The sequence below is a fragment of the Dama dama genome, chromosome 9 (assembly GCF_033118175.1).
Source record: "Dama dama isolate Ldn47 chromosome 9, ASM3311817v1, whole genome shotgun sequence".
Classification (NCBI taxonomy): domain Eukaryota; kingdom Metazoa; phylum Chordata; class Mammalia; order Artiodactyla; family Cervidae; genus Dama; species Dama dama.
Window position 1 is genome coordinate 9,430,691 of NC_083689.1, and position 26,770 is coordinate 9,457,460.

General features: G+C 52.9%; 1 protein-coding gene and 1 long non-coding RNA gene across 4 annotated transcripts; one reads left to right on the forward strand and one right to left on the reverse strand.

The window, feature by feature from the left end:
- Positions 1–1,166: 1,166 nt before the first annotated feature.
- LOC133061726 (uncharacterized) lies at positions 1,167–13,659 on the reverse strand. 3 transcript variants are annotated; one of them, XR_009694028.1, is made up of 3 exons: positions 13,588–13,659; positions 12,439–13,472; positions 1,167–2,034 (listed from the first exon to the last, which is right to left on the reverse strand). It is a non-coding gene; the product is annotated as an uncharacterized LOC133061726 (long non-coding RNA). The 3 variants fall into 3 exon arrangements; XR_009694026.1 differs by having other exon boundaries at positions 12,439–12,525; positions 13,250–13,659; XR_009694027.1 differs by having other exon boundaries at positions 1,167–1,287; positions 1,789–2,034; positions 12,439–13,659.
- A 544-nt stretch (positions 13,660–14,203) lies between these two features.
- JUND (JunD proto-oncogene, AP-1 transcription factor subunit) lies at positions 14,204–16,024 on the forward strand. Its single transcript, XM_061149823.1, has one exon. It carries the CDS (start codon positions 14,288–14,290, stop codon positions 15,329–15,331), a length of 1,044 nt encoding a protein of 347 aa, XP_061005806.1. The 5' UTR covers positions 14,204–14,287; the 3' UTR covers positions 15,332–16,024.
- The last annotated feature ends 10,746 nt before the right edge of the window (positions 16,025–26,770 follow it).

Consider the following 26,770-nt stretch of genomic DNA (forward strand, 5'->3'; position numbering starts at 1 on the left):
TCTGGCCGCCCTCCGCGGACAAGGCTGCTTGGTCTGTGGGAGGTACGGGAGGTGGTCTGATGTCCACTTAGACGGTCTCAACGGCGGCAGCTGTTCACCATAACGGGAAGAGAGGCCTGGCTGGGGGTGGAGGAACTGGGGCCACAACCGCATCCCAGGCACTGGAGACTAAGCTGTGAATTAAACAGAGTCCCCCACCACAGGGACCCTTACCTTCCAGGAGGGTGAGTGGCAACAGACAGGCCAAATGCATAAATTCCAAGAAAATGAGGGTGGGGAAGAGAGGTGGTCAGGGCAGCCCAGGGGTGACATTTGAGAAAAGGGCTCCAGGCAGAGGAGTCATACCCCTGGGGGAAGAGTGTTCCCGAGGGAACTCTTTGCATAGGGAGGCAGCCTGTGCAAAGGTCCTGTGCCAGGCGGTGACAGGAGCAGACTGAGAGGGCAGGAAGTGGGGCAGGTGCAGGCTCTGAGTGACAGAGGAAGCCACAGAGGGTTCCAGACAGACTGAGGCAAGCGTGGAAGCCAAGAGACCAGGGGAAGCAGTGCTGGGGTGGGGGTGGGGTCAGCCCACGGGAGAGGCCACAGAGGTGGCGGAGGAAGGGCCCAGACTAGGTTGTTCTGCAAGCTCAGGACGCTGGGGTGGGAGCTTTCTGAAGACTAGAAGGGGGACATGGTCAAATCAGTTTCTGAAGGACATGAAGCCTCTGGTCAGGACTTTTCTGGAAGTCTAGTGCTTAAGACTGCCTTCCAATGCATGGGGTGCAGGTTTGATCCCTGGTCAGGGAGCTAAGATTCCACATGCCTCTGGGCCACAAAACCAAAACATAAAACAGAAACAAGACTGTTCAAATTCAATAAAGACTTTAAAAATGGTCCATGTCAAAAAAGTCTTAAAAAAAAAAAAAAAAAAGAAGCCTCTGGCCTCGGGAAGAGAGCAGGGAGCAGTAAACACAAAGCCCCTGAGACTGGGGCCTGCTCAGGGAGGGAAGCGAGGACGGACAGACCCCGGGGCTTGGTCCCAGGAACGGCCGAGCAGGGCCCAGGCAGCGCCCATGTGCAAACACAGAGAGCGTGAGCCAGCCACCCCAGGACACACGCTGGGAGGTGTAACCCCACTGGGCCTCAGACATACAGCCAGTGCTCCATACTTGCTTTTATTTATTTATTTATTTTTCCATACTTGCTTTTAAAAAAAAATTTTCTTTTTCATACTGGGAATTAACTCGTGCCCCCTGCAGTGGAAGCGCAGAGTCTTAACCGCTGGACCTCTGGGGAAGTCTCTCATTCCTACTTGAAAACACAGGAGAAGCGCCTCACTGAGCACCTGCGGAATGTCTGAAACCTCACCTGGGACCCTCTTTATCTCCATAAGCTGTGGGGGGCAGCGTGACTGACTGGCCAGGGGGGACCCGGGCGCTGGTGCCACGCCACAGGGAGGGGCCAGGCTACTGTCCTCTGTGCCCCGGAGGCCGACACCAGATGCCTGGCCCCAGGTCCGAAAGCTGTCACCTTACAGGCCCTGGGTCCTGCCCTGAGACCCCCCTCCTGGTCTGGGCCCAGCCACCCAGGGATGACTCACCCCCACTCCGCCCCCGCTGGAACCAGGCACCAAAATAGTCACCCAGCTCACTCTTGGGAGTGGCCGTGGAAATATTTCAGGGCTGCATTCAGTGCCTAAAAATACTTGGGGAATACAGGCATGCATCTCTCCTCCCTCAGTCCCTTCTCTGTTCCTTGGAAAACCATCCCTATAAGCACCCCCGGGGCCCATCCCTCCATGCTACACACCTCCAGCAGGTTATGCCTCTCTGGCCAGCAGGACTGTGGGAGGTCCCCAAGTGCCCACATCCCTGTCAAGTGTGGTGAGGTGGGCTTGCTTCCTCCCTGTTGCCATGGAGAGACTCCACAAGGTTCTCCAGAACTCTCTAGAAGGGCAAAGCCTTTTCCACAACCCTTAGACGTCTCGATTCCTGGAGAGGGAGGCCAGGGCGCAGCAACATTGATCAGGGAGATCTTCATTACTCAGCAGTTTTCCTTCAAAATTAGAAAATGGATCTTGCTGTTTGTGTTCATGAGGCTGCTGGAAGCAGGCTCCTAGGACAGGGCCTCCAGCTGGATCCAATCCTGTTGCCTCCCCTGCCCACTTGTTTTGGGACCCCACATAGGTTATTGGTCCTTCTCCCTCCCCCAGGGAGCAGGCTGTCCCCCTCCAATGCACCCAAATATCTTTGATATCATCCTAACCACTCAGTCTCCCGGGCATACCCCATCCTAACCACCAAGCCCCCTGACCTTTCTTGTGGCCCCAGGAAGGTGAGGGGAATGATTCGAGTTGGAATGTGGCTTGGCCCACTGGGATCTAATCCGCTTCTCTATCCCCTGAAGCCTCCAGCTAGAGGGAACAGCAGGTGCAAAGGCCCTGGGGAAGGCGCATGCTGGGTGTCTTCGAGACACAGCAAGTTGAGCATTATTGCCTAAAGTCCACACTTGATGACTCAGAAGGTAAAGAGTCTCCCTGCAATGCAAGAGACCTGGGTTCAATCCCTTGAATTGGGAAGATCCCCTGGAGAAGGAAATGGCAACCCACTCCAGTATGCTTGCCTGGGACATCCCATGGACAGAGGAGCTTGGCGGGCTATAGTCCACGAGGTTGCAAAAAGTCGGACACGACCAAGCAGCTAACACAGAGACAGTTTTTACCTAAAATGCTTTAAAAACAATTGAAGTAACATTCAGTAACATAAAATCAACCTCTTTAAAGTGAGCAATTCAGGGACTTCCCTGGACTCTGGGCTCCCAGTGCAGGGGGCCAGGGTTCCATCCCTGGTCAGGGGGACTAGATCCCACTTGCCTCAACCAAAGATCCTGCATGGCACATCTAAGACTTGGCACAGCCAAATTAAAAACAACAACAAAAAGGGAGCAATTCAGCGGTCTTTAGTACATTCACGATGTTGTGTAACCACCACCTGTACCAAGTTCCAGAACATCACCCCAGAAAGAAGCCTCACACCCACTTCCTCCTCCTCAGCCCCTGACAACCACTAATCTGCTTGCCATGTTTATGAACTGACCTGTTCTGGACATTTCACATAAACGGAACCACATCCTATGTGGCCTTTGGCATCTGGCTTCTTTCACTCAGCATAGGATTTTTAAGGTTCACACATGTTGCCATGTGTATCAGTGCTTCATTCCTCTCTTTGGCTGAATAACATGTCATATGACTGGATACATTGTGTTTATCCTTCATGAGCTCCTGGACTGTTGGTTGAGTGTTTACTCTGTGTTTACACCGAAGGAACAACAGGCCATCTCTTAGGTCTATATACTCTGAAGATGGGGGGAGAGAGAGATAATCAGGAAACCAAGAATTAAACAAGACGGATACCGGGTGAAGACCCTAAGGGTCCAGGCAGAGAGAGCAGCATGTGCAAAGGCCCCGAGGTGGGAATGAGCTGATGTACTGGAGGAAGGGCACAAAGGCTGGTGTGGCTAGAGCAGGATAAGTAAAGAGGGAGGTGGGCACAGCTGTGAAGCCTGAGGGGTGTGGGGAAGGGGCTGGGCTGGACTTTGAGATGGACAGACAGAGAGAGAGACTGACAGAAGGGAGAAAAGAGGGCCTCAGCATCTTGAGGCCTGGGCCCAAGTGGCCAAGGGTCTTCACCAGCATCCTCTCAGCCCAAACCCTTCACTGATACTCTGACTGCATGATCAAGAGCTAACTGCCCAGTGCTGAGAGAACAGTGTGGTCACACAGGAAGTGGTCCATGAACGTTAGGTGGATGAATGAACAGAGGGATGGATGGATAGGTGGGTGGATGGATGGATGGCCAGACAGATGGACAGGATGACAGGTGGATGGAGGGAGGAAGAGCTGGTACCCAGTCACTGCAGTGAGAACATGATCTCCCACCTGCTAGTAGGTGATTGGATGGGGGTTGTGGAGGAGCTTAACCAGCTGCCAGAGGGCCTCACCCACCCTTCTCTAGTCTCAGAAGATGAGTGGAGTGGAGGCTGAAGGGTGGGGGTTGGGCAGGGTGCCTTGCGTGCAGAGGCGGCTGCCGGGTACCAGATGCCGCTACCTGCCTCTGCCTCTGAGTCAGCATCACCATGGCAACGCGGGCCCTGCCGGATGCTCCTCGGGGCACATCCCCCATCACTGCAGCCACCGTCACTGCCACCTCCTCACAGAGGGCTGGAGCAGAGGGGCAGCTATTTTTAACCAGGTTGCGGGCAGAGCTCAAAGACCCCGATGCCCACCTTCTCCCATCTGTCAGCCTGTCTCTTAAGCCACCCCCTCCGTGCAGAGCTTGCAGCCAAACATGGGGTGAGGGGGCTAAGTGAGGGGCCCAGTGGGGTTGGGGAGCCAGCCGAGGGAAAGTCTTCAGGCTCAGCTAGATAGGGGGGCTGCAGAGTGTTTTGTGGGCACTAGTGAGGGAACATCATGGGCAAAGGTTAGGTGGCTGGATGGCAGCAGTGGGCAGAGAGTTAGGGGGTAACAGGGAGATGGGCTGAGCAGGGAGCCACAGGGCATGTGAAGAGGCCAGGGGGGCACTACAGAGAGCAGAAGATGGACCCCTGTGACCCTGGGCTGCCTCTATACCCAGTGTCTCCCCTGCATCCTCTGGAACATGGGCACTGGTGGGGAAACGGAGGCAGCGAGGGTAGTCACAGGCTCTACCTGAGCTGGCAAGGACTCCACCTACCCCCACCTCAGCAGCTGACAACATGGATGCCCCTGTGATTCACCCCTGCCCTTACCTCCCCCCATCTCCCGTTTGCTCACCCCACTCCAGCCTCTTCCTTGATTGTCTTCCAACACATCCTATATCCCTACTTCAGGGCCTTTGCACTTGCTAACCCAGCGTTTAGGAACATCCTTCCCTGGTGCCTCCTTGCAGAGGTCATGGGCCCTCTGTATTCCCTACTCCCCTCCTCCTGGTGAGATTTCTTCACAGCTCTTGCCAGATACTATATTACCTATGTTTTCAGATATTCCCACCCCAAGAATGCGGGCCCCTCTCAGAGTGTCGGTCTATCCAACGATGGCAGTAGCCAGTGTGCTGAGGGAAGGGGAAGCCAGGCAGTGAAATGCCAGTGTCTGGGTCCTCTCCACCTGACCCAAAGTTGCAGGGCCAGGCTGGGGACTTGGGAGCGAGAGCTACAGCTCCCTGGGTGGTTCAGGCCACAAAGCACTGTCAGAGGTCACTGAGCAGGGGGTGAGCCAGGCTGCGGTCAGAAGCCAGTATCAGGGATCTTGCCCTGTGAGCCTCCAGGGTAGCTGAGACCTCCAGCTCGCAAGGTGGCCTCCTGAATCCCTTGTCACCACACATATTGAGCACTGCTAGGGCCACCATGTCCTCACTAGCTCCAACTGGGCTGCCCTCTGACACTCACTTCAGATAGTATCTTCCTTGTACAGATTTATAATGTCAACTTCTCATCATGCCAAGACTGAAGACTGGTTCCAATCCCCAGCCCAAGAACCATGCATCCCAGTGAAAACTGGCTTGATTTTCTAACAATCAAGTGTCTCTTGCTGTGTCTTCTGCCTTCTATAACTGGTCTGTCTTCCCACCTCCTTTCTCTCTGGTCTCTGTCTCCACCAGACTTTGCCTCCTTCCCTCTCCTCCTGTCTTCCTCCATCTCTGCCTTTCTCATTTTGTTTATTTCACAGTCACTGTAATTCCTTTCCCCCTCCCAACTATTTGTCAGCTCCAGCCCTCCTGTTAGGAGGCCATGAAGAGTCTGCCTTGTCCAGAATCTTGGGGCCAGCCCCTAAGCCTTTACTGATCCATTCATCAGTTTTTCCTGGTGGCTCAGTGATAAAGAACCCGCCTGCCAATGCAAGAGACTCGGGTTCCATCCCGGGGTGGGAAAGAGCCCCTAGAGAAGGAAAGGGCAACTCACTCTAGCATTCTTGCCTGGGAAATCCCATGGACAGAGGAGCCTGGGGTCGCAAGAGTCAGACGTGACTTGGCGACTAAACAACAACAACCCATTCATCAGATGGGCTTGTCCTGGGGCCCGAAGTTCTGGACGGAAGGGAGTTTGGCAGCAGACATTCTCCCTCCTTCCCGGGCAGTAACAGCGCTCCAGGGCCCGGCATGGAAGGGGTTAAGGCGTGCGGTCCTCCCTTCCCCAGCCCTGCATTTAATTAGCGGCCCCGCGGGGAGGCAAAGCCTGCCCGGGGGTGGCGGGGCGACGGGAAGGAGGAGGGGAGGAGGGGGGAGAAGTGGAAGGGAGGAAGAGGACGGAGGGAGAGGGACCAGAGAGGGCTGGAGGTAAGGAGGGGGGCCGGGAGCCAGTGGGGGATTCGAATCTCGCCTGGCTAGAGTCCCCAGCTCGTACCTCTGGGCTCTCGGTTCCTCTCCCCGCCCCTTGGGGTGGGAATCCCCTCCCAACCCCCTCCCTAAGGCCGAGCGGGCACTCGCAGTAAATGTCAGCTCTCTCCCATTGTCGGGTGGAGAAAACTGAGGACCACGTTGAAGTGGCGACTACGTACGGCAACGCTCGGGGCCGCCCAGCGAGTGTTTAGGCGCTTTTGTCCGCGTGCTGGAGAACGAAACTAAAATACCAGTCCGTGCCAGCCCGGCCACCCCGGGTGGGGGGCCGGAGGGGGGAGTCCCGGTCTGGATGAGGGTGACCAGGGGGACAGGGGCGGCCTGGGGCCGAGGGGCGGGCGCCTGGAGCCCAGAGACCCGCGGCGCTTCCAGGCAGGCCACGCCCCTTCTCGTGCCTCAGTTGCCCCGTCCTTTTGCACGGCGTGGGGGAAACTGCGGGGGCAGGCCTCCCCCCCCACAACCACACCCACCGCCTCCCGAGCGGCGGGGGCGCGGGCCGGGCGGCCGGAGCGCCCGCGTCTACGCCGCTCCTCCTGGCCTTGACGTCGGTTCTGACGCCACCCACCCCCACGCCACACAGTCCGGTCGCCGCGTGGGGTTAACTCTTGCGCTGCCGCCCGCTGCGCCGACCCCCCCCCCCCACCCCCCAACCCCGCCGTAACCTTTCTCTCCCCGATCCCCGCCAGAGGCGGGGCCAGGCTGCGGGGACCGACGTGAGATAGGTTTTGGGCAGCGCAGCCGCGAGGCGAGCCGAAGAGGCCCCATCGGGATCAGGTCTTTGCCTGCGCCGCGGAATGCGCCTCCCTCCTCCCTCTAAGTCCGTGTTTACTGCGACTTCGCTCCCTCCGGCCCGGCCCAGACCCTTCCAAGGCTGGGCGTGTCCTTGTCCGGCTGGGTTTTCCCGCCCCGGGCCGGGGGTGGGGGTGGGGAATGGATAGGGTGGGGGGCTCGTCAGGCCCGGGACGGGGACCTCTCACCCAGCAATTCACTATTTCAAGGTCGAGCTTCTTACCCCCGTATTTAACATGAGAACCGTCAAAGCCTAGAGAACTTATGTTACCGGGGTTGGGTAGGGGGGTGGCGGGGCGTGCAACCCTAGCCTAGTCCCAGCTCTGGCAGCCCTCCTTGGCCCCCACCCCTGTGTGTGTGCGGGGATGGGGGGCCCTCTATTCCTGTTGCGGGGGAGGGAACCCTGCAGGCCCCGCCCTGCCCCAGGGGAAGTGAGAATGGGGGGCCCTCCCCCCCGCATCCTCACCACTTCCTCCCTGGGAGAGGCGGCGGCGGCGGCGGTGGCGGGGCCTGGGGGGAGGGGTAGGAGGAGACGGGCGAGGGGGTTCGGAAGAACGTCCTCAGGTTCAGAGGAAGAGTCGTCCTGCCCCCTCGCCCATTAAGGGCAGGACTGGCGTTAATACATACCCCATATGTAGGCCCTCGCCCCCAATCTGCTCCTTCCTTGGGGCCTCTTCCTAAGCGATGCGGACTCCGCCTGCTCCTCCCCACTCTGGGGGCCCCCACCGCCTCCTCCCTGCTGCCTCACCCCCGTTCGATCTACTCCCCTACAGGGGCCAGGATCTTGTAGAGCTGCCGACGTGGTGCCTTACCCCAAGGGCCCGCAGCCCCAGGTCCAGCCTCATCTCCCCGAGATGCCCAGCTCCCCGAGATTCACCTGGATTCCAGTCTTCCTCCAAAGTCTGGGCCTATGCTTTGCTCAGAGCCTCGATTTATTTATGTGAAAAACGGACAGGCGTCCCTCTTCGGGCGCTTCTGTGGGGCTTTTAAAGAACAATGTCAGGAGTGGGTTTCCCATCTTGGCCTCCTGGAAGCATCTGCTCATTACTTCACTAAGTTATACACTTATCCATTTAATTATTTGTTACTGTATCCATTGATTCCCAACTTCCCTGGTGGCTCAGATGGTAAAGAAGCCGCCTGGCATGCGGGAGACCTGGGTTCGACCCCTGGGTTGGGAAGATCCCCAGGGGCAGGGAATGGCTACCCACTCCAGTATTCTTGCCTGGAGAATTCCAAGGACGGGAGCCTGGTGGGCTACAGTCCATGGGGTCACAGAGTCAGACACGACTGACATCCCCCCACCCCCACCCAGGTAGTATGGGAAGGATGTCAGGGTCCCACAGTATTGTGGGTGGGGCAGCCCCAAGGTCTTTAGGCAGAAATGAGAGCTTAACCAATTTGAAGCTTCCTCAGAGAGACCCCTGGTGACGCACACCCAAGAGGCTTCTGCCTGCCACTGCCATCTGTCTCCCCTGCCCCCCAAACAGCTCAGTACCTCCAAGGACCTTGGGAGGATTCTGGCTGATGCAGGCAATCCCCACACATATTGTAGTAGGTGCTTATCACCCAGGCTGGACACATTATTGAGCTCCTACTGTGTGCTGACCCCCATCTTGGAGACTGGAGTGCTCTGTGGGTCCCTGCGGCCCTTCCTGCCCTGTGAACACACATGCCTGTCCTCTTGGTTTGGGGCTTCCCAGCCTTTAACATTTTTTGGATACTGGAAATTTGGGGTCCGGAATCGACCCAGAGTGTCCCCGAGGAGGGAATGCCTGAGTTTTGCTCTCATTTCTTCGTTTTTCAGTTTCCTTCTATTTATGGCAAGAGAAACTGGTTTTCCATTCCTGGTGGTGACTCGAAGCTTCCCTTTTGAAATTTATTTACCGAAGTAAAAGCTGAAAAGGGGTCGACTTAAAGGAAAAATAAATGGTGACACTGACCTAAGGTGGGCTTCTCTGTTATGGGGGTGGTTTCCCATCCGCCCTGAGATTCCAGTCAGCTTAGAGGTGGTAAGGGAAGGCCCTAAACCCTCCCCCAGCACACAGGCCTTGGCATACAGCAGGTGTTCAGTAGAGGGTGGTAGATGAGTGATGATGCTTCAACTTGGCCAAAATCAAAAATCAACTTCTGAGGTTGGTCTTGTGACATCTGACCCTTAAATCTGTTTCTCCAGTGTCCACCTGTGAGTACACTGGACCTGGCCTGTGTATACAGCAAGTGTACGCATCTAGGCCTGTACTATATGCTTAGTTTTGTCCAACTCTTAGTGACCCCATGGACTGTAGCCCGCCAGACTCCTCTGTCCATGGAATTTTCCAGGCAAGAATACTGGAGCATGTTGCCATTTCCTACTCCAGGGGGATCTTCCCCACCCAGGGATCTAACCGGAATCTCTTTCTGTCTCCTGCATTGGCAGGTGGATTCTTTACACTTGAGCCACCTGGGAACCTGGGCATGGGTATTCAGCAAATGTACAGACAATGTGCACTGGGTGAATGCAGGAGGCCTTCCTGTCCTGGGAGGGTGGGGGTCAGCGTGGCCTAAGTTATTTTCCTCTTGTCCCGTAGTCCTTCTGTGCTCACTTGGTATGGTCAATCAATCAACATATATTGGACTTATTGGCTCTTCTGGGAGCCTAGGAATGTCACAGTCTCGGGGAACAGTCAACAGGGTCGCCGGTCATAAAGCAGGCTCTGCCCGGTGTCATTCTGGTGCTGAAGGGGGCTGGCGGCGCATCAGTTTCCTCTCCTGTAAAATGGTCTTGTGAGACTGGAAAGAGCCAGAGGGCTGGAGCTGGGCCCTCACCGGGAGACCGGACAAACACCTGCACTGGAGGAGGGAGGTGACTGCTGTTCCCGCTCCAGGCGAGGGCGGAAGCGGGGCAGGAGGGGAGGGGCCGGCGCCTGCGCCAGTAACCCGATCCTCTGGAATGCGCCGGGGCCAGACGCGCCCCCAGCCCGAGCCCGGCGCCCTTCCCCCGGCCGATCCGCGGGTTCTGTCACTGGGGACGATCTCCGCAAGCTCCATCCCACCAGCCCTTGGGTCCTAAGCGCCGGGGACTCTGTAGGCTGGAGCCCCACCCGCCCCGCGGGGTCCCGAGCGCCCGGGCACTGTCCTTGGCGAGACCCTCTGCCCCAGGACCCCTTCGCTTCATTACTTTCGGCTTCCTCCTTAACTCTCTTTGGGGCTTTGTGTTTTATTAAGTAGATTTTAGGTCTCGATCTTCAAATAAAAACTAAACATTAAATCGAATTGTAGGTTCCTTTAAACAAGAGAACAATCTCTTTGCGCTGGGGAGAGGCCAGAGCCGGGAGATTTGAAAACGGGCGAGTGGGCCGTTATGATCAGCCAGCCTCCCTTTGGAAGCCTAGGGTGGGGATGGGGCTTCAACTTTGGCTTTGTGACCCAGGGCAGGTCACACATCCTCTCTGGACCCCGCTGGGGGTGGGTGGGATAATTCCCAAGACTTAAGACGCTTCAGGGAGAATAAACGGGAAAATGAAGAGTCCCAACCTAGCCCTTTTACCGTCTAGTCCCTCAATTCCATATGCCACTTCTGCCCTTGAGAGAGGCGCTCAGCGGTGTCCGAATCTTAGCGACCCCATGGGCTGCAGCATGCCAGGCTTCCCTATCCTTTACCACTTCCCAAACTTCAAATAGCACCTGGGTTTCAGTGGAACCACTTTCCCCGCCACCCTTACCTTCTCTCCCTCTGGCTTCCCCTGGCTCAGTGAATCCGGCCTCACTTCCCTCTCTACCCTGCACAGATGTGGCCAGCAGGTTTCTGCCCCTGGACCTTTGCACTTGCTGCTTTCCCTGGGACACTGCCCTCAAATGAATTATCTCATGATTTGCTCCAGCTCCTCCTGAATTCAGCATCATCTCCTAGGGTGACCCCTCCCATAGTACTCAACTCTAAAACCACTTCCCCTGCATCCTGCAGGAAGGAGGTACCATTTATTCTCCTTGAAGCTGTGCTTGTCAGGTTCCTACCTCAGACTGTGTGCCTGAGTGGTTGCTGGTGTTTGTGTCATTCATGTGTCCCCCCCATCTCTAGGCTCACAGTAAGTGCTCAGTCAATGTATGTGGAATGAATGAATGGGAGATAGCCCATGCTCACTGCCTGGGACTGGTTGATGGATTTCAGGCCCCCTTAGACCTGCCTGAGGAGCCCCCAGTCTGGGAAGACTAAGCTGGAAACAGCTGTGCCCCAGCTCTGGGGGGGTCAACCCCTGGCCCAAATGGAGGATCAGGACTGGGGTGTCCCAGAGGGAAAAAGGAGAGGATGAGGAAGGACATTGGGTCACAAGAAATGGCAAGTCACAGCACAGGAACCTAATGGGGTAGGTATTGGAGAATAGGGATAGCAGAGGCTGCCAAGGGCAGCCAAGACAGGTCTGCCCCATCTAGCCCCAAGGACCCTTCTGGGGTAGAGTAAATTAGACACAGAGAGTGGGCAGGGCTCAGTCAGATGGAAGGGTCTAGGGAAATCCCTGTAGGCATGGTAATGGAAGACTTCTTGGAGGAGGGGACACTGGAGGTGGGTTTTGAAGGATGAGTAGGAGTTTGCCAAGAGGCTAAGGAAGGGCAGTTCAGGCTGAGGGTACTCCAAAGAACTGCAGTTAAGTTTGGCCAAATGATAATAAAATGATTACAGAAAACATTTATTGAGCTCTTACTATTTGTTCAAATACTTCCAATAGAAGTCACAATACTCATGAAGTAGGTGGGATTATTTGCTCCATTTTCATAAGCAGTAAATACAATCAGAGAGGTAATACGCCTTGGGCTTCCTTTGCCTCCATTTTCCAAAGCCTGTCTGCTGGTCACCCTTTCAACTCAGGCTAGCCCTGCCCGCAGCTCACCAGACCATTCTTACCTATCAAAGTCAAGGCCCAAGGTCAGGGGGGAGCCTCCTAAGGCTGCCCACTCACCCTCCTGCCTTGGGGAGAAGCATGACCCCACCTCCTTCAATCTAGCCCCACTGCATAGTCCAGAGAAGGGTCCTAGGGCAGGGCGGGTTACAGGCTAGGGGCTGCATCCCCTTCATTTAGGGGTCCCTTTGGCCAGACTGGGACCCGAGAGGACACGACTGGGGGATACAGAAACCCACATGCCTGGAAACACATATACATACACACGCATACATACACATGGGTACACATGCAAGAAGGATTCACACAAGCACAAACACCCACTCCTGTGTGTGAACACACCTGGGTACACTGACCCATACATGAACACATACAGGCACATGTCAGACATTTGTGGGTACACAGACACACAGCCATACCCCCACCTCTCCACCAGCCAGGCCAGGCCTCTTGCTCATGGTGACAGCCTCCCTCAAGGCCTTCTTGCTCCACAGCCCAGTTAGGGGCACGGCCTGGTGAGGAAGGGAAACAGAAGACCAGGTGTTCATGTCCACAGGCCAGTCAGACAAACTGAGGCCAGAAAGTGCCACAGCAACCCACCGGTCCTCTCCTTTAACACTGGCTAAATGACAACCCACTCCAGTATTCTTGCCTGGAAAATCCCATGGATGGAGAAGCCTGGTAGGCTACAGGCCATGAGGTCCCAAAGAGTCGGACACGACTGAGCGATTTCACTTTCACTATTGGATGCTAGGCCCCAGGCAGGAAGCTGGAGACCCAGCAGGCCCAAGATAGCCTGCCCTGCTGGGACTTATGGTCCGCCCTAGCATTGTGGATGGTTCCAGGTATAATGGAAACAAGGTGAGTGGGAGGGGCCTCTCTGAGGACCAGCCGTAGGCACTGGGGGAAGGGAGCCAGCTCCTGTTAAGGCCCAGAGGACAGCAAGGAGTTGGGAAGACAAAGCTCAGACAGGGTGAGAGGGTGTCACTGGAAAGAAGAAAGGAATGTATGGGCCCTCCACCAACTGGTGGACTGGGCGCCATCCAGTGTGTGATGAGAGCCATGGAGGGGTTCTGTGCAGGGTTCCTAGGTCGGACCCAGATGTCGCAAGATCTCTTGGGAGTGTGGTGAAGGGCCCCTCCCACCTCCCTCATATTCCCATCCCCAGCCAGTCTTTATGGAGGCCCATTAAGCCTGACCTGACAATCTTAGTAGTAATTAACAGGTAATAATTACCAACTGGGATTCCTGACTTAACAGCCCAGTCCCGGAGCCATCAGACGCAGAGGTAAAAATGTAAGCCGCTGCCCAGGGGCACGGACGCCCGAATTCTACTGGATGGATAAGAGCTCAGGCTTGGTCACGCTCTGGCCTCGAGGGCAGGTCACTCCACCTCGCAGAACCTCCATTTCCCCTCTGTAAAGTCAGGAAGTCGGACTCCCGCGATTTAGACCCCACCCTATGAAAAGTAGCAGGAGCAAAGCATTTCCAACAACTTCTGGCTGGAGCCCCCTCTTCCCTCCCCAGTCTTTCTGGGGCAAACACACCGGCGTGGGGGTGAGCTGGAAACAGACCTGGCCCACACCACCGGCGAGCCGCCGGGCACAGCTCCCTTAGGCCCGCACAATGCCCAGTCTGAGGCGCGATAAAGGAGAAACAGCATAGTGAAGCGGGAGGCGCCAGGGAGTTATTTATCCATCCAGAGCCCCATCCCCCTCCGGCCCCCGGAGGCCGGCACCGCCCCCGTCCCGCCCGGGGCCCCACGCGCGGACGCGGGGCGGGGCCTCTGGGAGGGCGGGCGCCGGGTGGCCGGGCCCATCACGCCACCCGGGACGTGCCTTGGCGGGAGGCGGCGTTGGGGGCATTGGTCGTACACAGCACTCCTGGGGCGGAGTGACCAGGCCCGGTGCTCGGCCCGCCCCCATGACGTCAACCCACAAGGCAGCGCGCTGTTGTGTCGTTTACCGCGCGTCACCCGGACAACGGCAGTCGGTGGGGGATGAGGGGGGTGTTATTGACTTGGCCCCACCCCATCATGCAAATGAGAGACGTCACTCGTGCCCAATGGCGAGCGGGGACGGTGAGCTCATCGCGCCCGGCCGAGGCTATAAGGGGGCGCACGGGTTGCGCGGCGCAGGAGCCGCCGCCAGCGGAGGGCCGGGCGCAGCGGCCGCGGCCGGGGCGGGCGCAGGGCCGAGCGGACGGGGGGGGCGCGGGCCCCCGGGCGGCCGCGGCCACTCCCCCCCCGGGCCGGCGCGGCGGGGGAGGCGGAGGATGGAAACACCCTTCTACGGCGATGAGGCGCTGAGCGGCCTGGGCGGCGGCGGCAGTAGCAGTGGCGGCGGTGGCAGCTTCGCGTCCCCGGGTCGTCTGTTCCCCGGGGCGCCCCCGACGGCGGCGGCCGGCAGCATGATGAAGAAGGACGCGCTGACGCTGAGCTTAAGTGAACAGGTGGCGGCAGCGCTTAAGCCCGCGGCCGCACCGCCCCCGGGCCCCTTGCGCACCGACGGCGCCCCGGGCACGGCGCCCCCCGACGGTCTGCTTGCCTCGCCCGACTTGGGGCTGCTCAAGCTCGCCTCGCCCGAGCTCGAGCGCCTCATCATCCAGTCCAACGGGCTGGTTACCACCACGCCGACGAGCACGCAGTTCCTCTATCCCAAGGTGGCGGCCAGCGAGGAGCAGGAGTTCGCCGAGGGCTTCGTCAAGGCCCTAGAGGACTTACACAAGCAAAACCAGCTGGGCGCGGGCGCGGCCTCCGCTGCAGCCGCCGCCGGGGGACCTTCGGGCACGGCTGCGGGCGCCGCGCCTCCCAGCGAGTTGGCCCCAGCGGCGGCCACGCCCGAGGCGCCCGTCTACGCGAACCTGAGCAGCTACGCGGGCGGCACCGGGAGTGCTGGGGGTGCTGCGACGGTCGCCTTCACCGCGGAGCCCGTGCCCTTCCCACCGCCGCCACCCCCAGGCACGTTGGGGCCGCCGCGCCTGGCCGCGCTCAAGGATGAACCGCAGACGGTGCCCGACGTGCCGAGCTTCGGCGAGAGCCCGCCGCTGTCGCCCATCGACATGGACACGCAAGAGCGCATTAAGGCAGAGCGCAAGCGTCTGCGCAACCGCATCGCTGCCTCCAAGTGCCGCAAGCGCAAGCTGGAGCGCATCTCGCGCCTCGAGGAGAAAGTGAAGACGCTCAAGAGCCAGAACACGGAGCTGGCGTCCACGGCGAGCCTGCTGCGCGAGCAGGTGGCGCAGCTCAAGCAGAAGGTCCTCAGCCACGTCAACAGCGGCTGCCAGCTGCTGCCCCAGCACCAGGTGCCCGCGTACTGAGCCCGCGCACGGGGCGCATGCGCGGCCCCTTCCCAGAGAGGCGGGCTCGCGTGGGGGGGGGGGGGGCGTGGGCGCCCCGGACTCGGAGAGGGCGCGGCCCCGGGGACCCCCCCCCCCCCAGGATGCCAGGACTCGAAGAGGGCGCCTCAGACTCGACAAGCTGGACCCCCTGCTCCCGGGGGGGTGAGCGCATGACCTCCCCTGCTCCGCTCTTGCGCTGCCTTTCTCCCGGGCGCGCGGTCACCCGGTGTTGCACAAACCCGCGCGTCCTGGCCGCCCCTTTGTACACACCGCCGCCGAAGGAGGCTCCGAGGGGGCGCAGCCTCAAGCCCTGCGCTTCCTTTTTCTTTTACCTCCCCCCCCTTTTTTTTTTGACTTTGGAAGAGAGAAGAACAGAGTGTTCGATTCTGCCCTATTTATGTTTCTACTCGGGAACAAACGTTGGTTGTGTGTGTGTGTGTTCTCCTGTGTTGGTTTTTTAAGGAAATGGGAAGAAGAAAAAAAAAAAAAAACCCTCTCTCCTCCCCTTTCCTCGCTCTCGCTTCCCCTCCCCTTCCATCCCTCCGACACCCCCTCCTCCCGCCCTTTTTCCTCTATTTGTTTTTTTGTTTTGTTTTGCTACGAGTCCACATTCCTGTTTGTAATCCTTGGTTCGCCCGGTGTTCTGTTTTCAGTAAAGTCTCGTTAACGCCAGCTCGGCTCTTCGCCTCCTTCTTCTCTTGCAGGGGCCTGACGGGGTGGGCGGGGCCTGGCCGGGTCCCATCCCCTCCTGCCTCCTTCACCTCCTCCCTCCGCCCCTGCTCGGAGGAGGCCGGACTCGGCGTCCGGGAAGAGCTTGTGCATCTGGCGCTCAGCGAGCGCCATCTAGGCGCCCCTGGGCGCCGGGCCGACTCTGGTCGGCTTGGGTGGGGGACGTTGGGGTTTGCAACCTGCCTTTGGAAATAGCCAGCCTACGGGTGTCCTCTTTGCGTAGGAGGGGCTGCGAGAGGGAAGCGGGGGGCAACTCCAGCCCGAGACTGAGTGAAAGGCAGAAACTTGAACTTGCCGGGCTGCTGTCTGCTTGTCTCTAAGATGGGCAGAGCAATCGTAAACTTGTCCCAAGAAGTTGTGAGGATTAAGAGAGTTTGTTTACAGAGCAGGTCTTGGCTTACAGGTGGTGCTCAATCTAAGCTTGTGTTATTTGTTGTATGGGAAACCTGAATTTCAGGACCAGAAAAAAGGCTGTCTTTCCAGGCCTGGGGTGTGGGTAGGTTCTGTGGGACCTCCCTGTTAGAGCACTAACTTGAAATCCAGGATTTTTCAAGTACTTTCTGAAACACCCCTCCCTCAACATCCTATCCTCCCGTTTTGAAGAAACTAAGCTTCAGAGAGGTTGAGTAGGACTGGCTTGAGGTCTCAGCCTTTTTAGGAGCCTGTGCCGGGATGTATGGGCCTTGGACCTCTCACCTTCAGAGCCTTGACTTCCAGGTTCCCCTCTTCCCCTGCCTCCTCTGGCCTTTCCTATTGTGGGGGCAAAAGAACCCAGACCTTGGGCTTCTGCCTCACTTGGGGCCCCCAGGGACTTGAGCTTTGGTGGCCAAGGACACAGGGCAAGTGAGTTTTGAACTCCAATTGTGTACCCAACCCTGGTAGGGAAGGTGGGCAGTCATGCCTGTTTTACAGATGAGGAAACAGGTACAGAGAAGGAAGGCCTTGTACCCACAGCCCCCCTTGGCCCTCAAAAGAGAGGGGCCTCCACCTACGAGTTCATTTCTCCTCCAGGTCACCCTGGCTGCCCACTTTTCAAGGCTTCGAGAGCTGCTTTGGGGTTTGTTTTTTAACCATGTGACCTCTCCTTGGTACCACCTTCAGGCAGACGTTTCAGGAGAGGGGCCTGGAGTGAGAAGAGGGCTGATAACTGAGCTTGGGGTGTCCACACAGAGGAGACCAAGAAGAACCATGCTTGGGGGGCAGAGCTTCACTCTTCAGGAGACTTGGGCCCCAGCCTAAATGCCAGGGTGCCACTGCAAGCCTCAGCCGCGTTCCCTCCCTGCTTCACGTCCTGTGCTGTGAAAAAGGATGTGTTTCCTGTGTCCAGGTAACAACATGTCTCAGGTCAGAAGTTGGAAGTGCTCAGGAGACAAACAGTAGAGAAAGAGGAGTCAGGCGAGGTGTGCCCTGTGCAGCCCCAAATCTAGAGAGAAGGGGGGACCCCAGGGAGGTTACAAGATCTGCGCATGCCCCTGAGATGCTTTTACTCACAGCACTTCTGACATCAGATGCATGTTTGTTTTATTCTTCCCCATACCAAGCAGTTCTCCAACTGGGTATCCTACAATTCTCTACTGGAGTTAGAAGAGACCGCACAGGTGAAGGGTTCAAGACTGCCCCACTTCAGATACCAATCAGTCCTAGATTACTGCCTATACGCCTTTATTTTTTAATTAAAACTTATTTATTTATGTTTGGCCTCGCCAAGCATGCTAACCAGGATTTGAACCTGTGCCCCCTGCCGTGGAAGTGCAGCATCCTAACCACCGGAGCGCTAAGAGGTTCTCTGCCCTTTATACTTCTTTTTTTTTTTTTTTCCCTTTATACTTCTTAACGACTGATTATAAACCCGAGAGTTTCCACTACCCATTCCTCAGGTTCAGTAATTTGCTAAAACAGCTCACAGACTCACTATTTCCAGTTGATTATAAAGAAAACAACTCGGGGACAAGCACAAGGAAGAGACTCGCAGGGCAAGGTATGGGAGAAGGGCAGGGAGCTTCCCTGCCCTCTCTAGGTACCTCATCTTCTGAGCATCCCATGTGTTCACCAATGGGATGAAATCACTGGCATTTGGGGATTAACTCAAAATCCAGCCATCTCCCCTCCCAGGAGAGGAAATTTACAATCACCTAGCCACGCCTTCCCTGGAGTAGGAAATGGCAACCCATTCCAGTATTCTTGCCTGAAGAGTCCCACGGACAGAGGAGCCAGTGGGCTAAGGTCCATGAGGTTGCAAAGAGTAGGACACTAAGTGACTTCGCGCAGCACAATCATACCTTGGTCTTTTTGGAGACCAGCCCCCATTCTGAAGCTATTTAAGTGCCTTGGGCCACTGCTTTTCTTATTAGCATACAAAAAACACATCACTCCGGAGTTCACCAAAGTTTTAGAAGCTGTGTGCTAAAAACCAAGGACAAAGATCAGATATATCTTGGAACTTATCTGGTGGTCCAGTGGATAAAGGCTCCACGCTCACAGGGCTGGGAACCTAGGTTGGTTTCCTGGTCAGGGAGCTAGATTCCACATGTGAGAACTAAAAGTTTGCATGCTGCAACTAAGACCCCGCACAGCTTGCTAAATGGCAGCATGGGGGCATTTTACCGCCCTTGAAGGAGCCTTGGGGCTTGGTGGAAGGCCAATCTTTTCACTGGAATGTGCCATGAAGGGCTTTTTGGAAACCACAGATCTGACACCTACTTGATACTTTTCTAAAAAAAAAAAAAGGCTTTGACTGCACTTGGCCCTGGGCAGGTGTCTCTTTCCAGGCTCCACCTCCCACCCAAACTGTTGCCTTTCCTTCTGGCCTCAGGGCCTTTGCACAGCTGCGTAGCCTGATATACCTCTTCCCTTAGCCACACAGCTCATCTCCACCTTACAGCCTCTGCTGCAGGTGCCCTTATGGGTCTCCATCGGTGCTCTGTGCTGCTTCTATTATTGCCCTGATCACCCTGGATTTTTGTTTGGCTCTCTTAGGGCCTAGATAGGAGCTATCCTGGTGACTGCTGAAACAAAAGAGCTAAGTTTTGTCTAATTGCCATGTCCCTGGTTTTGCCCAGAACCACACCCACAGTGTGGAAAACACAGGGTCTTTGCAGAGGAAGGCTGAGCTTCCCTGATGGCCTCTTGCTTGGATGTCCCCCCCCAGCCCTGCAGGCTCCCCAGGGAGGCCAGCCAGAGGCCTGTGGGCCAGGCTGTGTGGCTTTGGCAGGACTTTGCTGAGCTGAGGCCAAAGTGTATGTCAGCCGGGACCCAGCCAGCAATGATTCACACCAGGCCTTGGCCCAGCCCCAGGAGGTGACTGGGGACGGTGGCCTCACTTTCCCTTCCAGGACTGTGGCTCAGGGTCAGTGCCCACTTCTGCCAAGCAGTGGTAAGTTCCCAAGGGGCCCTGGATCTGGCGCTACCCTAAGGAGCCCCCATCCTCAACAGCGGGAGCCCAGCGCCTATGCTCCTCTGCTTTAAACCCTCTCATGGCTTCCCTGCACCATCTCAACAAAATCAAAGCTGCTATCCTCCTCTCTGAAGCCCCCCCTATATAGTCACCCTCCCTACCCTCCTCTCCCTCCCTCAAGGGCTTTAGCCTCCTCCCTGTTCTCCCTGGGTTTCCCAGGTGGCTCAGACAGTAAAGGATTCCTGCAGTGCGGGAGACCTGGGTTTGACCCTTGAGTCAGGAAGATCCCCTGGAGTAGGAAATGGCAACCCACTCCAGTATTCTTGCATGGAGAATTTCATGGATAGAGGAGCCTGGAGGGCTACAGTCCAGGGGTGTGGCAGAGTCTAACAAAACCGAGCACTGACGCTTTCACCATGTTCCCTGAATGTGACCAGCTTGCTGTCACCTCGGGGCCTTTGCATGTGCCCTGCCATCCATCTGGATGCCGTTCTCACAGCAGGCCAGTCAACTCATTCTCTCTCTCCGTGGGGTTCAGCCCATCCTACCCCCTCTTTGGTTTGTGAAATGAAATATTTCCTTTTGAATCCAGTGGGCAAGAAATGTCACAGCCGTCAGCAATTTCTGGCTTCTAAATGTAAATGAGGGCTCCCCAAAGGGAACAAGATCCCTGCGATCCAGCAGCTGCCCCCCATGGTGATTGCTGAGGAGCTGGGTGGTGGGAGGTTGGGGGGGAATGCAAGAAGCAGCCATTCACCACACCTGCCACCCCTTACGGTGAACAAGGAAACAGGACTTGGCCCCAGATGGCTGAGGTGCATAGGAAAGAAATTATTGCAGTGAGCCCAGAGGCTTACATCTCTTACATAGTGCACTAAATTCTTTAACTTGATACCTGATTTTTCTTACCTCACAATCATCTTTGATGTTCTGACTACTTGCTCCCTTTGTTGCAAACTTGTATATAGCCTGACACCCCCTCCTGCCTCCTTGGAGCAGTTTTCTCAGTGCTACTGAGAAGCTGGCTCCCGGGGGCTCGGTGTCCTTAACATTCCTACCAAATAGAACAATTCTCTGTTTACAGGTTGTGACTATATTTTAGTGGACAGGTTCCTTCCTAACAGTTTCACACCCCTAAATTATTTAAGTTGTTTGTGTCCCCAGCACAAAGGTCCCAGCACAGAGTGGGTGTTCAGCAAATGCCCAAGGGATGAGAGAGGCTGAGGCCATCTCCGGACACATGAAGGGGAGAATTTGGGGTCCCTTCTGTGCTCAGAGCCCTAACTTTTCTATTTGGGATGGGCAGGCAAGATGTAGCAACCACCATACCCTTCAGCCCTGACCTGGGTCCCGCCCCTCCCCCATCCCACTGAGTCAGCCTTCTAGAACCCCCTCCCATCAGGAACTGGTGGGGATTGGCCGGAATCTGGCTGAGTCACAAAGCCACCCACCAGCACCCCAAGGCTGGCCATTCGGGCTGGTGGGTCCAGCTTCAAGGGCAGGTGAGTGAGGCTGGTGGTGGGCTGGGTAAGGGTGGGTACGTGGAGACCTGGTCATTCTTCCAGGGCCCCCAGGGCCTTCAGGGTCCTCCTGGGCCTTCCAGGCTGCTCTGAGAGGTGGGACAGCCCCACAGCCCCTCACAGCAAAGGTGCAAGGGGCCCCCAAAGCCCTGATGGTGAGTTTGTCTGCCTCGGGGACCCAGCCTGGAGAGCCTATCACATTTTCTTAGGAACCTGGGAAGGTGGTCTTTGCTCATGTGACATTAAATGGAGACCCAGAGGAGTTTACTCAAAATTGCCCAACTGGCCACTCAGCTCATGTGTCTGCGGCTCTTACTCCTTCTTCTCATTTCCTGACATCCTGTTTCTGTCCCCCTGTCCTTCCTCTGTCTCTCATTCTGATTGAGTTTATGGAACAGGCAGAATCATGTGGTTGAGGAAACCTCAGAACCTGAGATGGGCCAATTCAGATCCTGAAGTTGCTGTCTCCAAGTTCTGAATGCTGGGCCACATTCATCCATCCATCTGTCGATCCATCCATGTATCCATCCTTCCATTCATTCTTCCATTTATCCATAAACCTCTCTGTTTAAAAAAATATTTATTTGGCTGTGCTGGGTCTTAATAACTCGAGACCTTTGATCTTCCTTGTGGCATGCAGGATCTTTAGATGAGGCATGCACACTCATAGTTGGGGCATGTGAGATCTAGTTTCCCAAACAGGGATCAATCCCTGGGCCCTCTGCATTGGGAGCACAGAGTCTCAGTCACTGGACCACCAGGGAAGTGTCCCCATAAATACATCTTGGGCACCTACTATATGTTCTGTCCTAGGCACTGGGACTCAGAAGCAGGCAAAGGGTCCTACCTGGTGGTCGGCTCACAGTCTAATGGGGGAGGCAAATAAGAAACAATATAAAGAAGTGAGACATGGTATGTCGGCTTCTCTGGACCTCAGTTTCCTCCTCTGTGACATGAGACAGTGACTGTGCAGACCCTCGGGAATCAGCCTCAGGCCAGTTTGCTGTTACGAGTCAGTTCCCACTGATGCCCATTGTGCCTGGGCCTGGCCCATGTTGGGGCCAGATATTCAGATCATCGCACACGTGAAGTCAAAATGTCTAATGCGAAAGGAGGTGGTGCTTGGGTCTTTGAAAACAAATTGATTGTGATCATCTTTGTCTTAAGGTATTTAGTCCATTACCATATCAGTAATTAATATGATTGAATTTAAATATACCATTTTACTAGTTTTCTTTCTGTGGTCTCTGAATTTTATCCCTCTATCCCCTGCTTCTGCCTTTTTTTCTAAAAAAAATTATTATTTGAATCATTTTTATAATTCTATTTTAAATTCTACTGCCTTTTTTTTTTTTCCCCTTTTTAGGGGCTGCTCAAGGAATTGTAATCTTTAACAAACATCCTTAAGTCATACTGAATTAGAGTTACTATTGTTCTACTTCATCTAAAATGTAAAAATCTTCCAACTGTATAGGTCCTTTTACCCTCAACATTGTTGTTTATTCTCTATTTTTCATGTGAAATCCAGCTACATAGATTATAGATGCCACAAGACCTTTGCTTGTACTTAATCTTTGCTTATACTGCCATATGTGTTTTTTTAAAAGATGAAAATAATAGTCTTTCCTATTTATGTGGGTATCTATCATCCCTTATGTATTCTTCATTTCTCCCCAGATATGTCTCCCTCAAATATAATTCTCCTTCAACTTGAAGAAGTTTCTTAGCATTTCTTATAATGCAGATGTACAGGCGACAAATTCTTTTAGTTTTACCTGAAAATGTCTTTAACTTTATTCCCAAAGGACATTTTCCCTAGGTATAGAATTATCAGTTGGCAGTATTTTGCTATTGTTGTTCGTTCAGCTCTTTAATTATGTGCATGTCAATTCTCAATCTATTACCTCTCGCCACCAAATGTACCTTTCACTTTGTACCTTATCTGTAATAAACAAAGGAGTTCCTTTATTGTCTCAAGTGAGGTAATATTAATCTTTCTTAGTAGAGGTTGCTGGTAGGACGTTGCAGGGTGGGTCAGTAGTAGAAGTGTGAAGATTCCTGGTGAATCTGCCTCACTCCTGAGATTTTGCTGGCTTGGCCTGGTGAAGACCTTTCTGTAGCCTTCTTGTCATCAGAGCCCCCATGGTACCCCACACACTCTGCAGACCTTCTGCCTCCACCAGCAACTGGATTCCCGATATGTGTTCACATCCCCAGTTACTGATCACCTGTTCCCCCATCTGCACTTCTGGGGGAGGGTGCTTTTGCTTGCTTGGAAACTCCAGACCTTTTTCAGTCTGGCCAAACCAGTTGGTATCTCTGCTGTCTGGTGAGTCATACCACATCTTCTCCAAGGAAGTCTGAATTTCTTCCCAATTTGCCCTTCTTTGGAGATATAGCTCAACCCTAGGAAACCACATTAGAGTTTCTTTTTACCTTATAGTTACTGTTTCATTTGTCATAAACTGTACTTTACATTAAACTTCCTTCATTTAATCTATGGTTGGTTTTGATCTCCTGATTGGGCCCAGACTTGCTTCAAAGTGGCTCCACTGTCTTCCGGCTTCCATAGTTTCAGATGAGAAGTTGGCTGAATCATGGCTCCACTAAATGTTATCTGTTTTTCTGTGACAGAATTCAAGATCTGATCTTGGCTCTTCAGGATGTTGACTGTGTTGAGCCCAGGTGTGTTTCTTTGTGCTTATCTTGTTTAGGGTTTTCTGAGCTTTTTAAACCTATACATTTTTTGTCAACAAATTTTTGGCCACTATTTCTTTACATATTTTTATACCCTCCTCCTTTTTTCTGGGACCCCAGTTACATTTATTTGATATTGTCCCATAGGTCCCTAAGGCTTGCTGTATGGCCCATTCTTTACCCCTTCTGTGTTCTTCAAATTGGATAATTTCTGTCTATTTTCAAACTCACTGACTCTTCTGTCATCTGCACTCTGCGTTTTAGCCCATCCAGATACTTTCTGAATTCCAGATATTTTATATTTTTAATCTTAGGATTCCCACCTGGTTATTTTCTAATATCTTCATTTTTCTGTTTATCTACTGAGATCCTCCACCTCTATTCCTTATGAGCATGTTTTCCTATTAAGTATAATTATAATAACTACTCTAAAACCCTTGTCTGATAATTACAAGAACTGGGCCCCTTGGGGTCATACTCCACTGATAAACTTTCTCATGAGAATGTTTCATTTTTTTTAGTTTATTCAAATTTCTTGTCATTTTGGATTATATCCTAGACATTGCAAATGTTAAGTTGCAGACACTCTGGGTACTGTCATAGTCTTCCAAAAGTATGGGTATTTTTGTTTTAGCAGGATGGTAACTTGGACTCTTTATCACATGCATTGCAAACTTTTTTCCTGGTCTCTTGTACTTTGGCCTTATTTATGGCATCATTAGTCATACACTTTTTTTTTCTTTATGATGTCAAACATGTTTATCTTTTTCAAAGCTTTTGGGTTTCCTGTTTAGTTTCATAAGAGCTCACTGACTTATACACACATAATAATAAATGTTCTTATAATTTTTTAATCCATCTGAATTTTTTAGAATATGGTATGAGGTAGAGGTCCAAGCATATGTTCTTGCAGATAGATTGCCTTGTACCATTTATTTAAACACAGAATTTCCCTCTCTTGAATTGAAATACATTATATCATTGGTATTTTGGTACATTGGTATTAATTTCTGGTTTCATTTTTCTGTCCCACTGGTTTATTTTTCTAGTCATGTATGTGAACCATAGTGTGATTATGATGGCTTTTAAGTCTATACATCTGGCTAGTCAAATTCTCTTATTACTGTTATTTTTTATGATCTTTTTGGCTTCTCTCACTTACTCTTCCATCTGAACACTGAAATTATTCCATTTCCAAAAAACTCCACATTGAGATTCTAATTGGACATGAATTATAGTCTGTGAATTGTGACATTGTGTAAGAATTGTTATAAGAATTCTTTCTTCCTCCTAACGTGGTGGTACATCAGGTGCTAGGGTGCCTGTAGTTTGTAACTTGCATTTTTCATTTAATGTATGCTCTGATTTTTGCTTGTCTCATTACATAGTCCTCAAAATCACTTAAGAGTATTTTGGCCTCTATTTGGTGATGCAGAGAAAAAAGCCTCCAAGAGATCTTTTGTCCATTTTCCTAGCCTTCACATAACTCCTTTGGCTTTTGTGTAATATTTGTTCCTGTGAATTGTATAGTTTTGGACATCACTATGAATTTTTTTTCTCATTTCCATTTGTAGCTCGTTTTTTTGTATGCAGTCATGTGCCTTAGGAATGATGGGATATATATATATATATATATATATATATATATATATATACACATATACGTGTTCTGTATGTGTATACATATATGCTTTTAAAAAATAGAATCTCTTGGGTCTTCCAAGTTGACAATTCCTGCTAAGCTCTCTTTTCAAACATTTACACTGCTTGTTCAAGTCCTTGTTATCTTGCTTTTGCTGTAATTACCAAAAATAGTGATACCCACAGCAAGGGTGGGCAGCATCTCTCTCCTTCCTTTACTAAAAATGACTTCAGAATTTCAGTTTTAAAATGGCATTTGTTATGGTTTTGTGGTTAGACTTACCATTTTTATGTACTATCTTATCTATTTTTAAAAATATTTATTATAAATAGCTGTGGATTTGGGAAAATGCTTTGGGGGCACTATTTGGAAAACCATATGACTATCTTTTAAATTCCTAGATGTGATGAATTACCTTGTGAATTTAAAGATACTAAACTATTGTTACATCTTTAGAATAAATCCTACTTGGGTATAGTATTATTCTTCTGATAACTGGTCTTTTTTTTAGAGTATTTGCATCATATCTGTTGGTGAGAGCTAGATTTTGGTAATGTTTTTCTTTTTTCTTCTTTTTTAAAAAGGAAATTACAAAGTTTTTCTTTTCCTTTTTCTATGGGAACTGGTGGCTCAGACAGTAAAGCAAATAGCTGCAATGCGGAAGACCCTGGTTCAGTCCCTGAGTTGGGAAGATCCCCTGGAGAAGGAAATGGCAACCCACTCCAGTACTCTTGCCTATAAAATTCCATGGATAGAGGAGCCTGGTGGGCCACAGTCCATGGGGTTGCAAAGAGTTGGTCACGACGGAGCGACTTAACTCTCTTTCGTTCTTTTTTTATGAGTTGGTTTGTTTTTGAGTTTTCTTTTTTAAAAAAGTTTCCCCCAAGTTTTATTGAAATATAACTGACATACAGCACTGTGTAAATTTAAGGTGTATGGCATAATGACTTGCATACCTCATGAAATAATGATCACAAGAAGTTTAGTGAACATTGGGACTTCCCTGGTGGTCCAGCAGTTAAGTCTCTGAGCTCCCAAGGCAGGGGATGCTGACTTGATCTCTGGTTATAGTTCAGTTGGTAAAGAATATGCCTGCAATGCAGGAGACCCCGGTTCGATTCATGGGTTGAGAAGATATGCTGGAGAAGGGAAATGCTACCCACTCCAGTATCCTGGCCTGGAGAATTCCATGGACTGTATAGAACACGGTGTTGCAAAGATTTGGACACGACTGAGTGACTTTCACTTTCACTTGGAGAATTAATCCCACGTGCTGCAAGTCATGGCCTTAAATAAATAAATAAGTATATAAAAGAAAAAAATGTTTAGTGAACATCCATCATCTCATATAGATACAAAATAAAAGAAAAAGAAAATTATTTTCCCTTGTGATGATAACTCAGAATCCATCATGTTGTACATTACATCCCTAATAT